The 17602-nt window shown below is 40.3% G+C and overlaps 1 protein-coding gene across 1 annotated transcript; it reads left to right on the forward strand.

Annotated features, from left to right (window-relative positions):
* Positions 1-1690: 1690 nt before the first annotated feature.
* LOC311124276 (uncharacterized protein) lies at positions 1691-17292 on the forward strand (the record flags this gene model as incomplete). The annotated part of the gene is made up of 2 exons (XM_084198445.1): positions 1691-2083; positions 17206-17292. Coding segments are annotated over exons 1-2 (373 nt in total), but the record flags the coding sequence as incomplete, so codon positions are not given.
* Between the last annotated feature and the right edge of the window lie 310 nt (positions 17293-17602).

The following is a 17602-nucleotide window of genomic DNA, read 5'->3' on the forward strand; positions in this document are numbered from 1 at the left end:
CTAAAATGTAAATGTAAATGTAAGAATGGGAGAAACTACCCAAATACAGGTGTGCCAAGCTTGTAGCATCACACCCAAGAAGACTCGATGCTGTAATCGCTGCCAAAGGTGCTTCAACAAAGTACGTAGTAAAGGGTCTGAATACATATGTAAATGATATATTAACGTTTTTATTAATTAATTAATTAATGTTAATATTAATATTTATGTAAATGTGACACTTCATTATTTCTTTATTTATATAAATTAGCAACAAAAACAAAAACATGTTTTTGCTTCGTCATTATGTAATTATGTATTGATGTTGATTTTTATTTTATTTTAGTCGATTTTAGAATGAGGCTGTAACGTAACAAAATGTGGGAAAAGCCAATGGGTCTGAACGCTTTCCGAATGCACTGTATTGTAACACCATGTAGGAGCTGTATAGACCTAGTCTGTTCATTATATACATCTATATGATGTATTGTTACACCATGTAGGAGCAGTATAGACCTAGTCTTTTCATTATATACATCTACATGATGTATTGTTACACCATGTTGGAGCAGTATAGACCTAGTCTGTTCATTATATACATCTATATGATGTATTGTTACACCATGTAGGAGCAGTATAGATCTAGTCTGTTCATTATATACATCTATATGATGTATTGTTACACCATGTAGGAGCAGTATAGACCTAGTGTGTTCATTATATACATCTATATGATGTATTGTTACACCATGTAGGAGCAGTATAAATCTAGTCTGTTCATTATATACATCTACATGATGTATTGTTACACCATGTAGGAGCAGTATAGATCTAGTCTGTTCATTATATACATCTACATGATGTATTGTTACACCATGTAGGAGCAGTATAGATCTAGTCTGTTCATTATATACATCTATATGATGTATTGTTACACCATGTAGGAGCAGTATAGATCTAGTCTGTTCATTATATACATCTATATGATGTATTGTTACACCATGTAGGAGCAGTATAGACCTAGTCTGTTCATTATATACATCTATATGATGTATTGTTACACCATGTTGGAGCAGCATGTTAGATAGTTACTTATTTAGATTTTGTTTGACTTAATGAAACTGCCTTAAATGCAGATGTGCTGTAGTATAATTTTTTTTATTTGAACTCGTTAAAAATCTGCACTAATCAATCAGCACATCCCTGTCTTTGTACGTCTCAATATAATAGTATTATTTAATTATATACATTTAAAATAAACTTTGAAAATAAAATATTTTCCTCAAGCGCGATACCCACTCCAGTCAGCAGATGGCGATGTGTGTCTTTCAGGCGATGCTGAAAGCGTGACGTATAATCTAGTGGACGGGAGGCAACAGTCAACCACCTCCGTAGCTGGTTAGCCAACAGCCGAAAGATTCAAGCACTAGACGCTTTCGGTGTATATTAGCTACTGTGTTTTAAACACACTTCCGTCGTATCTACTTGTTAACCTATTTAATTTAATATTAAGTTGTTATTAGTCAGCTAGCTGGCTTGTTAAGTTAGCACTAGCCTAGATAGCTAACATCCCCGACCATGAGCTCACTAAGCTACTCTCCTCCTGCTAAAGAAGAGGAGGTCTGCTGGACGGAGAAAGAAGCTCTAGTGAAAGAGGAGGAGGAAGAGGAGGATGTTACAATACAAAAACAAGTAGAGGGTGAAGCTGTTACCGTGAAAGAAGAAGAGAAAGACGTTACAGTGAAAGAAGAGGAAGACTCGTTCAGAGTGAAAGAGGAGGAGGATGTTACAGTGAAAGAAGAGGAAGACGCGTTCAGAATGAAAGAGGAGGAGGATGTTACAGTGAAAGAAGAGGAAGACGCGTTCAGAGTGAAAGAGGAGGAGGATGTTACAGTGAAAGAAGAGGAAGACGCGTTCAGAGTGAAAGAGGAGGAGGATGTTACAGTGAAAGAAGAGGAAGACGCGTTCAGAATGAAAGAGGAGGAGGATGTTACAGTGAAAGAAGAGATAGAGGAGGATGCAGGTTTTGGAGTGAAGAAGGAGGGAGAGATTACTGTCACGTTGAAAGATGAAGAGGAGGAGATAGGAGATCTGATTAACACCAGTAAGTACCGCCTTAAATGTGTTTTTCACTTTGGATATTTGGAGTTCGCTCGTCAATTCAATGGAGAGAGATGCTATGCTACTAGCCTCATGTTATGAATTTGCAAAGCCATCTCCTATAGTGTTTTTTCTCAAAGTTGTCGGTATGTCACGTGTACTACTGTAACCTACTGGTCACCATAGCAACATCCACCCTACTGACCCGGATTTTAAATGAATATTTTCCAGTAATAATAATAAGTTGTGTCTTCCTATCCACACGTTCTAGAGATCTACAGACCACTACTGTGGGTTCCCTCTCCAATAACAGACAACTACTGTGGGTTCCCTCTCCAATAACAGACCACTACTGTGGGTTCCCTCTCCAATAACAGACAACTACTGTGGGTTCCCTCTCCAATAACAGACAACTACTGTGGGTTCCCTCTCCAATAACTACTGTGGGTTCCCTCTCCAATAACAGACAACTACTGTGGGTTCCCTCTCCAATAACTACTGTGGGTTCCCTCTCCAATAACAGACAACTACTGTGGGTTCCCTCTCCAATAACTACTGTGGGTTCCCTCTCCAATAACAGACAACTACTGTGGGTTCCCTCTCCAATAACAGACAACTACTGTGGGTTCCCTCTCCAATAACAGACAACTACTGTGGGTTCCCTCTCCAATAACAGACCACTACTGTGGGTTCCCTATCCAATAACAGACAACTACTGTGGGTTCCCTCTCCAATAACAGACCACTACTGTCGGTTCCCTCTCCAATAACAGACAACTACTGTGGGTTCCCTCTCCAATAACTACTGTGGGTTCCCTCTCCAATAACAGACCACTACTGTGGGTTCCCTCTCCAATAACAGACAACTACTGTGGGTTCCCTCTCCAATAACAGACCACTACTGTGGGTTCCCTCTCCAATAACAGACCACTACTGTGGGTTCCCTCTCCAATAACAGACAACTACTGTGGGTTCCCTCTCCAATAACAGACAACTACTGTGGGTTCCCTCTCCAATAACAGACCACTACTGTGGGTTCCCTCTCCAATAACATACAACTACTGTGGGTTCCCTCTCCAATAACTACTGTGGGTTCCCTCTCCAATAACAGACCACTACTGTGGGTTCCCTCTCCAATAACAGACCACTACTGTGGGTTCCCTCTCCAATAACAGACCACTACTGTGGGTTCCCTCTCCAATAACAGACAACTACTGTGGGTTCCCTCTCCAATAACAGACAACTACTGTGGGTTCCCTCTCCAATAACAGACAACTACTGTGGGTTCCCTCTCCTTTGTCATCCACTCTACACATATTCCTCTCCTTTGATTTCTTTAAAATATTCAGTTGAGATACTTATATGTTTTATTTCCTACATTTAAAAAAAGCTTCCTATCCACATCACATTGAGATCTACAACCAGTTTGGGTGATGGCACTGATCTCGCTCAGTAATGCTACACCCATTATAATGTAGAATATAATATATACACATTACATGCTAACAATGCTAAATGCTAAATAATGCTACCAGGGTTTCTGTTAGGAAGATGTGGCGTCGGACAAAGTGACCGGGAAGATTTTAATTTACCGGCCATTTGAGAACTTTACCGGACCCACCGTATGTATTGGGTGCATAACCCATTAGGCTCGTCGACCCACGGTGATCGACCCACGGTGCTCAACCCACGGTGCTCAGAATGACAGAAATCACATTTAGATTATGGTAATGAATCTTAACAGGACATGCAACTCATGTAATGAAGCAGCCAATAAAACATACACCACCGTTCAAAGGTTTGGGGGTCACTTAGAAATGTCCTTGTTTTCGAAAGAAAATCTTTTTTTTTGTCCATTTTAAAATAACATCAAATTGATCAGAAATTGAGTGTAGACATTGTTAATGTTGTGAATGGCTATTGTAGCTGGAAACGGCTGATTTTTTTTATGGAATATCTACATAGGCGTACAGAGGCCCATTATCAGCAACCATCAGTCCTGTGTTCCAATGGCACGTTGTGTTTGCTAATCCAAGTTTATCATTTTTAAAACCCTTTTGCAATTATGTTAGCATAGCTGAAAACTGTTGTGCTGATTAAAGAAGCAATACAACTGACCTTCTTGAGACTAGTTGAGGATCTGGAGCATCAGCAATTGTGGGTTCGATTACAGGCTCAAAACGGCCAGAAACAAAGAACTTTCTTCTGAAACTCGTCAGTCTATTCTTGTTCTGAGAAATGAAGGCTATTCCATGCGAGAAATTGCCAAGAAACTGAAGATCTCGTACAACGCTGTGTACTACTCCCTTCACAGAACAGTGCAAACTGGCTCTAACCAGAATAGAAAGAGGAGTGGGAGGCCCCGGTGCACAACTGAGCAAGAGGACAAATACATTAGTGTCTAGTTTGAGAAACAGGCGCCTCACAGGTCCTCAACTGGCAGCTTCATTAAATAGTACCCGCAAAACACCAGTCTTAATGTCAACAGTGAAGACGCGACTCCGGGATGCTGACCTTCTAGGCAGAGTTGCAAAGAAAAAGACATCTCAGACTGGCCAATAAAAAGAAAAGATTAAGATGGGCAAAATAACACAGACACTGGACAGAGGAAGATTGGAAAAAAGTATTATGGACAGACGAATCAAAGTTTGAGGTGTTCGGATCACAAAGAAGAACATTTGTGAGACGCAGACCAAATGAAAAGATGCTGGAGGAGAGCTTGATGCCATCTGTCAAGCATGGTGGAGGCAATGTGATGGTCTGGGGGTGCTTTGGTGGTGGTAAAGTGGGAGATGTGTACAGGGTAAAAGGGATCTTGAAGAAGGAAGGCTATCACTCCATTTTGCAACGCCATGCCATACCCTGTGGACGGCGCTTGATTGGAGCCAATTTCCTCCTACAACAGGACAATGACCCAAAGCACAGCTCCAAACTACAGTGGGGAAAAAAAGTATTTAGTCAGCCACCAATTGTGCAAGTTCTCCCACTTAAAAAGATGAGAGATGCCTGTAATTTTCATCATAGGTACAAAATGACAAAAAAAAATCCAGAAAATCACATTGTAGGATTTTTAATGAATTTATTTGCAAATTATGGTGGAAAATAACTATTTGGTCAATAACAAAAGTTTCTCAATACTTTGTTATATACCCTTTGTTGGCAATGACACAGGTCAAACGTTTTCTGTAAGTCTTCACAAGGTTTTCACACACTGTTGCTGGTATTTTGGCCCATTCCTCCATGCAGATCTCCTCTAGAGCAGTGATGTTTTGGGGCTGTCGCTGGGCAACACGGACTTTCAACTCCCTCCAAAGATTTTCTATGGGGTTGAGATCTGGAGACTGGCTAGGCCACTCCAGGACCTTGAAATGCTTCTTACGAAGCCACTCCTTCATTGCCCGGGCGGTGTGTTTGGGATCATTGTCATGCTGAAAGACCCAGCCACGTTTCATCTTCAATGCCCTTGCTGATGGAAGGAGGTTTTCACTCAAAATCTCACGATACATGGCCCCATTCATTCTTTCCTTTACACGGATCAGTCGTCCTGGTCCCTTTGCAGAAAAACAGCCCCAAAGCATGATGTTTCCACCCCCATGCTTCACAGTAGGTATGGTGTTCTTTGGATGCAACTCAGCATTCTTTGTCCTCCAAACACGACGAGTTGAGTTTTTACCAAAAAGTTCTATTTTGGTTTCATCTGACCATATGACATTCTCCCAATCCTCTTCTGGATCATCCAAATGCACTCTAGCAAACTTCAGACGGGCCTGGACATGTACTGGTTTAAGCAGGGGGACACGTCTGGCACTGCAGGATTTGAGTCCCTGGCGGCGTAGTGTGTTACTGATGGTAGGCTTTGTTACTTTGGTCCCAGCTCTCTGCAGGTCATTCACTAGGTCCCCCCGTGTGGTTCTGGGATTTTTGCTCACCGTTCTTGTGATCATTTTGACCCCACGGGGTGAGATCTTGCGTGGAGCCCCAGATCGAGGGAGATTATCAGTGGTCTTGTATGTCTTCCATTTCCTAATAATTGCTCCCACAGTTGATTTCTTCAAACCAAGCTGCTTACCTATTGCAGATTCAGTCTTCCCAGCCTGGTGCAGGTCTACAATTTTGTTTCTGGTGTCCTTTGACAGCTCTTTGGTCTTGGCCATAGTGGAGTTTGGAGTGTGACTGTTTGAGGTTGTGGACAGGTGTCTTTTATACTGATAACAAGTTCAAACAGGTGCCATTAATACAGGTAACGAGTGGAGGACAGAGGAGCCTCTTAAAGAAGAAGTTACAGGTCTGTGAGAGCCAGAAATCTTGCTTGTTTGTAGGTGACCAAATACTTATTTTCCACCATAATTTGCAAATAAATTCATTAAAAATCCTACAATGGGATTTTCTGGATTTTTTTTTCTCAATTTGTCTGTCATAGTTGACGTGTACCTATGATGAAAATTACAGGCCTCTCTCATCTTTTTAAGTGGGAGAACTTGCACAATTGGTGGCTGACTAAATACTTTTTCCCCCCACTGTAATAGTGGTTCCAAATGTGACAGAGATAAAAATCTCTGTTAGAAACTTAGAAAGAGGGGGAATCTAATGATGCAACAACTAGGATGGGATGCTAATATGACTAGGATGGGATGCTAATATGACTAGGATGGGATGCTAATATGACTAGGATGGGATGCTAATATGACTAGGATTGTGCCTTTGGCTTCTGGACAACGAAAGAAAGGTGATATGAGAACCAATAGAACAGGAGAGAAATGACATAGCGCTGGGTCCAATAGGAAAGTTAATGGAACAGGAGAGAAATGGCATAGCGCTGGGTCCAATAGGAAAGTTAATGGAACAGAAGAGAAATGACATAGCGCTGGGTCCAATAGGAAAGTTAATGGAAATAAATTTGCCAAAACTATATATTTACTCCTGTCTATACAGAAATAAATAAAAAATACTTCACCAGAAAGCATGACTTGGCCACAGAGGAATCAGGGATCATTAGCGTCTTTAATAAAAAAATAGCTGTGGATAGTTTCAGATCACAGCCTGTTTGGGAAGCCAGCAGTTTGGGCATTGCCGTGGCGATAGGTCTATCTGATTGCTGAGTGGTGACTGTCAGTGAAAAGCATCTAGAATATGTGGGAAGATAATGCCTCTTCAGTATCATTTAATATGTTGAGACGAGAAGAAGAAGGGAAGGGTTATGTGGGAAGATAATGCCTCTTCAGTATAATTTAATATGTTGAGACGAGAAGAAGAAGGGGAGGGTTATGTGGAGAAGAAGATATAGGCCAGTCTCTCTTCAGAATGTCCTCCGCTGGCTTCCACCAATTTTTGAATTGCCCTTTGATTTAACAAAAAATCTATTCCCCATTACATATGTCACCAGTAGTAAATCTACCGTTAATCCCTGTCATTTGGTTAGATTAATTTCTGTGAATGCATATATTAATTACAGGCCTCACTCCAATGACAACGGAACCAGAAATAAGACCAGACTAGAGTTCCACATTGTAGAAAGGAACTGCCAATGCAACGCATCTCCACGCCTTGTACTAACTAACACACTGTAACCAGTTGCTGAAGCATCTCCACGCCTTGTACTAACACACTGGAACCAGTTGCTGAAGCATCTCCACGCCTTGTACTAACACACTGTAACCAGTTGCTGAAGCATCTCCACGCCTTGTACTAACACACTGGAACCAGTTGCTGACGTGGCAAAAAACACCCTCCAAAAAGGAATGAACGGCTTCCCCAGTATCTCCCAGTATCTTCACCGGCTGCTTAACAGCATCACCACTCTGCAGTGACCCAGAACCTGTCTGAAACAAACGGTTCGTACACATCTGATCCAACATCTGGTTTAGGAGATACCCCAATCCCAACCAGAGACTTAATGAGAGTCCCAACCAGAGACTTAATGAGAGTCCCAACCAGAGACTTAATGAGAGTCCCAACCAGAGACTTAATGAGAGTCCCAACCAGAGACTTAATGAGAGTCCCAACCAGAGACTTAATGAGAGTCCCAACCAGAGACTTAATGAGAGTCCCAACCAGAGACTTAATGAGAGTCCCAACCAGAGACTTAATGAGAGTCCCAACCAGAGACTTAATGAGAGTCCCAACCAGAGACTTAATGAGAGTCCCAACCAGAGACTTAATGAGAGTCCCAACCAGAGACTTAATGAGAGACCCCAGTCCCAACCAGAGACTTCATGAGAGACCCCAGTCCCAACCAGAGACTTAATGAGAGTCCCAACCAGAGACTTAATGAGAGTCCCAACCAGAGACTTAATGAGAGTCCCAACCAGAGACTTAATGAGAGACCCCAGTCCCAACCAGAGACTTAATGAGAGTCCCAACCAGAGACTTAATGAGAGTCCCAACCAGAGACTTAATGAGAGTCCCAACCAGAGACTTAATGAGAGTCCCAACCAGAGACTTAATGAGAGTCCCAACCAGAGACTTAATGAGAGTCCCAACCAGAGACTTCATGACAGACCCCAGTCCCAACCAGAGACTTAATGGGCTGGAGTGCTCCCACAAGAAGAAACATATTTTTCTGTTTCAACTTAGGACACTGAGAAACAATGTGTCCTTTCTCATGGCAGTAATTACAAACGGGTGGATACGATAAACCAGTTTTCTGCCAATCTTTATCTTTTGGCACTGTAGAAAAGGACTAAAATCTCGCAGTAGGAGGTGACTTCTCTGGATTGATTTTTGCATAGAGATACAGTGGGGGAAAAAAGTATTTAGTCAGCCACCAATTGTGCAAGTTCTCCCACGTAATGTAGAATGATGAAACAAGATTGGTTGCCTTCTAGAGTGTCTGAGGATTGCACAGAAACCGAACTTGACTGGGTGAAACAAGGTTTAGCGTTTAGATTTCATCGATTGTTTTGTTGCAAGTTGAGAGAGTCGGAATTCATGCGAAACACTGTATACAACATGGTTCGTGTTAGGATATAAAAATGGATTTTTATCAAACAAAAATACGCTACATTTTATCTCTGGGACCCTCAGGATGTCAAATCAGAGCAAGATTACTGAATGTAAGTACATTATTTACCTTCAGAGGTGAATGTATCAAACCAGTTGCCGTGATAACTTTTTTGTTGTTGTGCACTCTCCTCAAACAATAGCATGGTATTTTTTCACTGTAATAGCTACTGTAAATTGGACAGTGCAGTTAGATTATCGAGAATGTAAGCTTTTCTGCCCATATAAGACATGTCTATGTCCCGGAAGGTTGGCTGTTGTTTACAACGTCATTCTAGTCACATTATCGCATATCGAGCAACAACCGTCCCGATTTCGGGACACTGATCCAGTAGAGGCCCTTAACCAACAATGCAGTTTTAATAACAAAAATACAAAATAAGTGTTCAAGTATTTACTAAATAAACTGAAGTAAACAATTAAATAAATAAAATAATAAACTGTTCATTACTATTGTGTCTAAGTTTAATGGTTTTAACACACAGTGGTTAAAAAAACTCGGGTCACAAAAATGTAATGACATTGAGCAATAGACCACATTACTTGTTACTACTAATATATTTCTGGTTTTAGAAACAAAGCATGGTCATTCATTACTTGTTACTACTAATATATTTCTGGTTTTAGAAACAAAGCATGGTCATTCATTACTTGTTACTACTAATATATTTCTGGTTTTAGAAACAAAGCATGGTCATTCATTACTTGTTACTACTAATATATTTCTGGTTTTAGAAACAAAGCATGGTCATTCATTACTTGTTACTACTAATATATTTCTGGTTTTAGAAACAAAGCATGGTCATTCATTACTTGTTACTACTAATATATTTCTGGTTTTAGAAACAAAGCATGGTCATTCATTACTTGTTACTACTAATATATTTCTGGTTTTAGAAACAAAGCATGGTCATTCATTTTTGTGATTTTTGGTGTAATCATGGCAAAAACAATATTTTGGCTGGTAACAAAAAACTGAATGGCTGGTATATTCTTTAATCTGCCTGCCACAGTGGCTGGTATATTCTTTAATCTGCCTGCCACAGTGGCTGGTATATTCTTTAATCTGCCTGCTACAGTGGCTGGTATATTCTTTAATCTTTCTGCCACAGTGGCTGGTGGACCAAAAACGAACCAAAACAAGACTTAGAAGACAATTGTCAAAGTTTGTGAAAGACATTTTTAAAATTCACTAGATTAGCTAGGTTTCCTTCCAATTTGTGACAGATTTTCATGTGAATATTCAAAATATATTCATACAAATATATGCACGTTTCCATCCAACCTGTTTTCAGATAAAGGTCAGTGCGTGATGACGTAGTATCAGAATAACTCCTGCGGTTAAATTCCCATCTACCGAATAAAGAAACAACCAGTTCAATGGGATTCGGCAGCCAAGCATCGATCATCATGTCACCAGACTAAGACCGTCGATACTTATTGGAATTGGAGCGTCAAGCTCATCACCGTGGCACTTTCACCAACCCTGTGAAGTTCATCGTAACTTATTTAATCTGTAGCCTAATAAACATAAAAGCGTTTCCGCTGCCATTTCTCGAATAATAAATTTTACTGACAGAAAAAGTTCCCACCATGTTGAATGAACAAATGTCTGTCGGCATTTATAAAATTGTACCTGCATTTCCTGTTTCCATCAGCCCAGTCGTGACCTTTTTCATGTGTTCATCTGAATGAAATGGTTGGATGGAAACCTGGTTAGTGACTGTGTGACTTTGTCGTTCACACAGGAGAGAGACGTGACTGTTGTGGATCCTCTGGGGAGCCTCAACAACATCATGATGCTGACGAGGCAGAGAAGAGTCTCTCCAGATCAGAACACCTCAAGAAACACCAGCGGAGACCCACAGGGAAGAAACCTCACTGTGGGAAACGTTGCAAATCTTCATCAAAACATGAAATACACCAGCGAGTACACACAGGAGAGAAATCTTATAGCTGTGATCAATGTGGGAAGTGTTTTGCTCATTCAAGAAATATGAAAACACATCAGCGGATACACACAGGAGAGAAGCTTCACCACTGTTCAGATTGTGGGAAAAGCTTTTCAACATCACAGACTTTGATGCTGCACCAGAGAACCCACACAGGAGAGAAGCCTTATAGCTGTGATCGGTGTGGGAAAAGTTTTTCTCGTATAGAACACCTTAAAGAACACCAGAGAACCCACACAGGAGAGAAGCCTTATAGCTGTGATCAATGTGGGAAGAGATTCACTCAGTCAGCACACCTGACTGTACACCAGAGAATCCACACGGGAGTGAATCCTTATAGCTGTGATCGGTGTGGGAAATTTTTTTCTCGTATAGAACACCTTAAAGAACACCAGAGAACACACACAGGAGAGAAACCTTATAGCTGTGATCAGTGTGGGAAAAGCTTTGGTAGAGCTTATTATCTGACTGAACATAAGCAAACACACACTGGAGGCAAACCTTACCACTGCTCTGACTGTGGGAAGAGCTTTGCTTCCCTAAGAAACATGACACAACACCAGAGAACACACACAGGAGAGAAACCCTATAGCTGTGATCAATGTGACAAGAGATACTCTCATTCAAGTTCTCTGATTAAACATCAGAAAATACATGCGGGAGATCCACAGAGTGTGGAATGATCTCCAACACCAGACCTGGGTAGTAGAACACAGAGTGTGGAATGATCTCCAACACCAGACCTGGGTAGTAGAACACAGAGTGTGGAATGATCTCCAACACCAGACCTGGGTAGTAGAACACAGAGTGTGGAATGATCTCCAATACCAGACCTGGGTAGTAGAACACAGAATGTGGAATGATCTCCAATACCAGACCTGGGTAGCAGAACAATCATCATTGCATATCGTTTTTATATAGCACATGCGCAGAGCGTTATATGTCAGACATTTAGAAAATGCAAAAAAGTGTGTTTGTGTTGGAGGTGTTTTTATTCACACTCATGGGTTATTAAATCACTTTTTATCTTTAGTTTTTACCGCATGGAATGGGCTTTAAAATTATATGCTCCCTAGTGAAAATTATTGTTATCAATCAATAATGACAAACCTCCTGGCATTGACAACTTAGATGAAAAGCTACTGAGGATGGTAGCTGCCTCTATAGCCACTCCTATCGGTCATATCTTTAATCTGAGCCTAGAGGAAAGTCTTTGTCCTCAGGCCTGGAGGGAAGCCGAAGTCATTCCGCTACCCAAGAGTGGTAAAGCATCTTTACTGGTTCCACCAGCCGACCTATCAGCTTGCTGCCAGCTCTTAGTAAACTGTTTGACCAAATACATTTTCTCTGTAAACAACAGACTTTTCAGCATGCTTATAGAGAAAGGCACTCAACATGTACTGCACTGACGCAAATTACTGATGATTGGTTGAAAGAAATTGATCATTAGAAGATTGTGGGAGCTATACTGTTAGATTTCAGTGCAGCCTTTGATATGATTGACCATAACCTGTTGTTGAAAAAAAATGTGTTATGGCTTTTCAACCTCCGCCATATCGTGGATTCAGAGCTATCTATGTAAAAGAACACAGAGGGTTTTCTTTAATGGAAGCTTCTCTAATGTTTAACATGTAAAGTGTGGTGTACCGCAGGGCAGCTATCTAGGCCCTCAACTCTTTTCTATTTTTACCAATGACAACGTAATGGATCCATATAAAATAAAATAAAATAAAATAAATACTCAATTCTGTTCTTTGTATTTTATGCTACCCTTGTAAAAGAGACAGTCTCAATGTAACTCAGAACTAAAATATTTTCTAAATTTGGTCAGATGCTCTATTTAATTCTGGGGGCATACATGTTAGAAATTGAGATTTTTCCACCCTCACCAATGGAAACTCTCAGCAAAAGGCTGATGTTTACATGCACACCATGTGAAGCAGTGAAGGAACATGGAAGTGTTCAGACTACATTTTACATTCGGAAAGTATCCAGTGAGCTCGGGACAGACACAGCTGTAGGCGATTTTGCGCCAAGGGATAAGAAGCGGTGGTTGACTAGCTGAGTACCAGCACCTCAGATGTTCTACTGCTTGAGCTCCTGTTCCTTCCTTTTATAGAATTATTAGCTCAAAAGAATTGTGGAGCTCCTGCACCTAAATATAAACAGTACCAGCACCCAAAATGAGTACCGGAACCTATTTCAGTCCAAGTCAAGCACTGATAAGAAGGAATCGGCTAGGCCTGTTTTATGATGTTTCCACTGGATCAGAGCATGACATTTTTCGCTTTCACGCTGAGTGGTTATCGAAAGGGAGAGAGCTGGAAAGATTTTTTTCAGGCCAGGTAGCCTATAGTCCTACTTCTATGCGTAATCAGGTGAGTGTCCATTACTCAACATTGACAGGAGCGCTCCAAACAAAAGACAAAACTCGTAAATGTTAATTTAGGTTAATCAAAATTCTATCTAAATCTAAATGAAGATTATACAAATCTAAAAGTAACTTCTATTGCCATGGTCAACTATTTAAAAATAGCCAACATAAAGCTAACCAAAAAAAATCTTTGCAGCCTGCAGGTAGAAAATCTCCTGATCAAAATAAATATCCTATAAATCACATTGACTACGAATGGCCTGTCTGCAACGAACTTGAAACATGGTATCAACTGGGTCCGGCCTGAAGCTCATGCTGGCAAACTTGCAACATTGTATAAAATATTCTGGGCCCTCAGACTTTTCGATGCCAGTGAGCTCCGAACAGACACAGCTGTAAGCTATTTGCGGGATAAGAAGTAATCAGGTAAGGCCCTATTTTATGATGTTTCCACTGGATCAGAGCAAGACCATTTCTTTCCTTTCACGGTGAGTGATTATCGAAAGGGAGAGAGCTGGAAAGATTTGAGGAACTATTGTAATTCTCAATTAATGTAAAAACAGACTTTGTTTACTTGCTGTTTGAGGTGAAGAAAAAAAATAATTTGAGAAGCTCTACAACTCATTAGTGGTGGTGCGTTAAGCCAATCAGAAATACTATCAGATCCCCAAATGGGGACAATTAATAAATTGACAAAACTCATAAATGCAATGAAATAAACCATAACTTGTTTCTCACAAGTGTAGCAGGTTGTTGTGGTCCTCAAACAACGTGTCCACTCTGACAATGAGAATGTTTAAAATGCTGTAATAATAATATATTGAATGCATTAACAGAAGTTACCGTAACAAACATTGTAGATTAGAAATTATAGAAATTACGGTAAATGTACTTCTGGTGATGTATGTAATGGGGAATTGATAGACACTGACAATCAAACACAAACAATTCACACAATGAAGTATTGAAACAATGAATGTGCACAAATTGGTGGGAGAGAGTGCATTCTGGAGAGAGAAGTGCATTGTGCATCTGAGTGCATGGTCAATCCCAACGTCTCCATTGGCCATGCAGTATTTACGGTGATACGGCCTCAGCAGAAGTTAGGGCATTCACACTTCTTGCTCTTCACGGAGCAGTTCATTGTTACAAACATTTTGGGAGGCGCACGGCGATGCGGTACAGTGCGTCGATTTGGCCTCTGGAGGCTGTGCAATTGCGTCTTAATATGGAGCCTCTGACCACATATGGAGCCTCTGACCACATTTTTGGATCAAGCATTAATTGTATTTTAGTCTAGGACTCCGCATTGGATTAGAACACAGAGATGGGCGCAAGTTTAAATTGATTTGAGCTGCAAATATACAGCCTTTTTTTTATTGAACCTTTACTTTAGCAGGGAAATTATATTTTACACATGTACAAACACAGTCATGGGAAAATATATTTTACTCATGTACAAACACAGTCATGGGAAAATATATTGAGTCCTAGGTCTCTTTTACACATGTACATACAACATCAATATACACATTATACCCAAACATATACTAATTAAAATACAAAAACACAGTCATGGGAAGCAAAAATAAAACATCGCAAAATCTCCCAGAAAAACAGTTACATTCCTCCACAAATAATTCCCCAATCAATACTTTAAATTGCCTGAACAGCGCCAGAACATCAAGATAAAATGTATTTAGAATTTTATTCCAGCAACACGGTGTGTGATGGACATTTTATTTTATATTTAGCACAATGCTGCTTTTCTAATATCCAACTTGCGAGTGACTGACTGATTGTACATCGAGGAATCCCTTCTATCACTGATAAGCATTGGCAGTACGCCCAGAACATTGCTCTGGGAACTATAAGGAGTATCACAGTTTCAAGGTAAGAAGCCTGGTGTGGTATATCAGTCAGTCTCATGCAGGAACCAACCATGGTTATAATGACTTGTTTGTGTAGCAGTATAAAGGGACTGAAAAGGGAACGTCCCTTTTCAGAGTTTCATCGGGCTTGTATTGAGTTTGTGAACCTCTCCGTGATAATAAAGATTGCTTCATTTACTTTGAATTTGAGTCCTTAGTGGTGAATTTAAACTAAAAGCAGATTTACCCAGCTCGGTGGAGAACCTAGGAAACTCAAGAGTTAACCAATCCTGTGAACGAGTTAAACAACTCAGGTGCCTATACTTCAACAGTAAAGTTAGATAAGACAGAAGGTTATGAAGTAGGGCCTTGGAAACAGAAAGGGGGTAATGTAGAAATCTACGGGTCTTTAGCGAAGTCCAGCCAACCTTTTGAAACAGGATGCAGTGATGAGTATTAAAACTGTCGCCTGTAACAAAACGAAGGGCACTGTGGTAGACGGCATCCAAAGGTTTAGGAGTCGTAGCAGCTGGACTTTGATAAATAATATCACTATAATCAAGAACAGTTAAAAAGGTTGACTGAATAATCTGCTTCCTACTGCTTAGAGAAAGGCACCATCTGTTTCTGTAGAAAAAAACAACTTTAAATCTTAGCTTCTTAACCAGCTCATCTATATGTATTTTAAACATAAAATCCATGTCAATCCAAATGATTAAGTATTTATATGCGGGGCACACGTTCGATTGGAGAACCATCTAATGAGTGAACATGTAGTTCATCTGAAACATTCTTACGAGAGTTTGAAAACAACATGTATTTAGTTTTACTTGTATTAAGCACACGTTTTAAATCAGCAAGGGATTCCCGCATAGCTCTAAATTCTGACTAGTTTTGACACAGCCAGATCATTACCCATCATACCATGAGACATCCATGTCTTCATCACTGGAAAAGATAAAACGGTTCAGATCGATATCATTTAAAACAAACAGGGTTATCAAACTATTTCATCATTTCTGGGAAAAAATCAAATAAAATCTGTAATATTTGCACCTTTAAAGTCAATTATCTTAAACTTGTAAACTCTGATTTTTTTTTCATATTCGCATTCAGTATGTTGTAGCTTAGACCCTATTTTACATGAGAGGTTCCTGTGTTGTGCCGTCTGTTGAGAATAAAAGGTGGTGTCATGTTTTGGCTGATACATTTTACTAAAATGGGAATAACATTTCAACTTTCAAATGGAACCACAAAGATCGTTGGAGGTCCACAGAGAATGTTGACTTGAAAATATGTGTTAAATCCGGGACGGGCAGCTCCAGTCCTCGGGGACGGAGTGGTGTCACACTTTCCCCCCATCCCTAGAAAACACAGCTGATTAAACTAAATGCATTCTAAACTGAAGACCATGATTAGTTGATTATTGGGGTCAGGTTTATTAGCTGGGATTGGGGCAAAAGTGACACCAATCAGGCCTTTATTAAAACACTTTTTTCTAAAGAAATAATCAAATAGTTTGACCACCCTGTTTGGAAGCTTTTAAATGATCTCAAACTCAACCGTTAATATTTTCCAGTGATGAAGACGATGGATGATTCATTGCATGGTGGGGTTTGCAAAAAGAGTCAACTTTGAGCACCTTTTATGTCATGAATGTTTTGGCTTTCAGTTCCAAAAAGTCACTGTCTTGCCACTTCTTCCAAAGGCAAATATGTAAGGAAAGCTTTTTTTAAATCAAAAGGGATGCTGTCAAAAATGTATTGAATTCAAATGGATTTACCCAGTCTACAAAGCAGTACAGCCACTCTGTGATGACAAGCTCTGCTCTTTTATTGAGGGATCTAGTCTGGATTAAACCTCATAGGAAGACAGTTTTATCATGTGGAGGTTTCATTCAAGTCTCTAAATAATCTGTTTGTCTTTGGCAGGAGAGAGACCAGACAGCGGGAAGAGTCCTACAGGGGAACCAGAACCAGAGACGTCCAAACCAGAGACACACCACCACTGCTCCCACTGTGGAAAGAGTTTTAGCTGCTTAGGGAACCTAAAACGGCATGAGTGGACACACACAGGAGAAAAGCCTTTCCAATGTTCCCACTGTGGAAATAGTTTTACCATGTTAAATAATCTGAAAAGGCATGAGCGAATACACACAGGAGAAAAGCCTTTCCAATGTTCCCAGTGTGGAAAGAGTTTTACTCAGATAGGGCACCTAAAAGAGCATGAGAGAAAACACACAGGAGAAAAGCCTTACCACTGCTCCCAATGTAAAAATAGATTTTCCCGAGTAGGGTACCTAAAAGCTCATGAGAGGACACACGCAGG

Source organism: Coregonus lavaretus (genome assembly GCF_964263955.1).
Source record: "Coregonus lavaretus genome assembly, contig: HAP1_SCAFFOLD_69, whole genome shotgun sequence".
NCBI lineage: Eukaryota > Metazoa > Chordata > Actinopteri > Salmoniformes > Salmonidae > Coregonus > Coregonus lavaretus.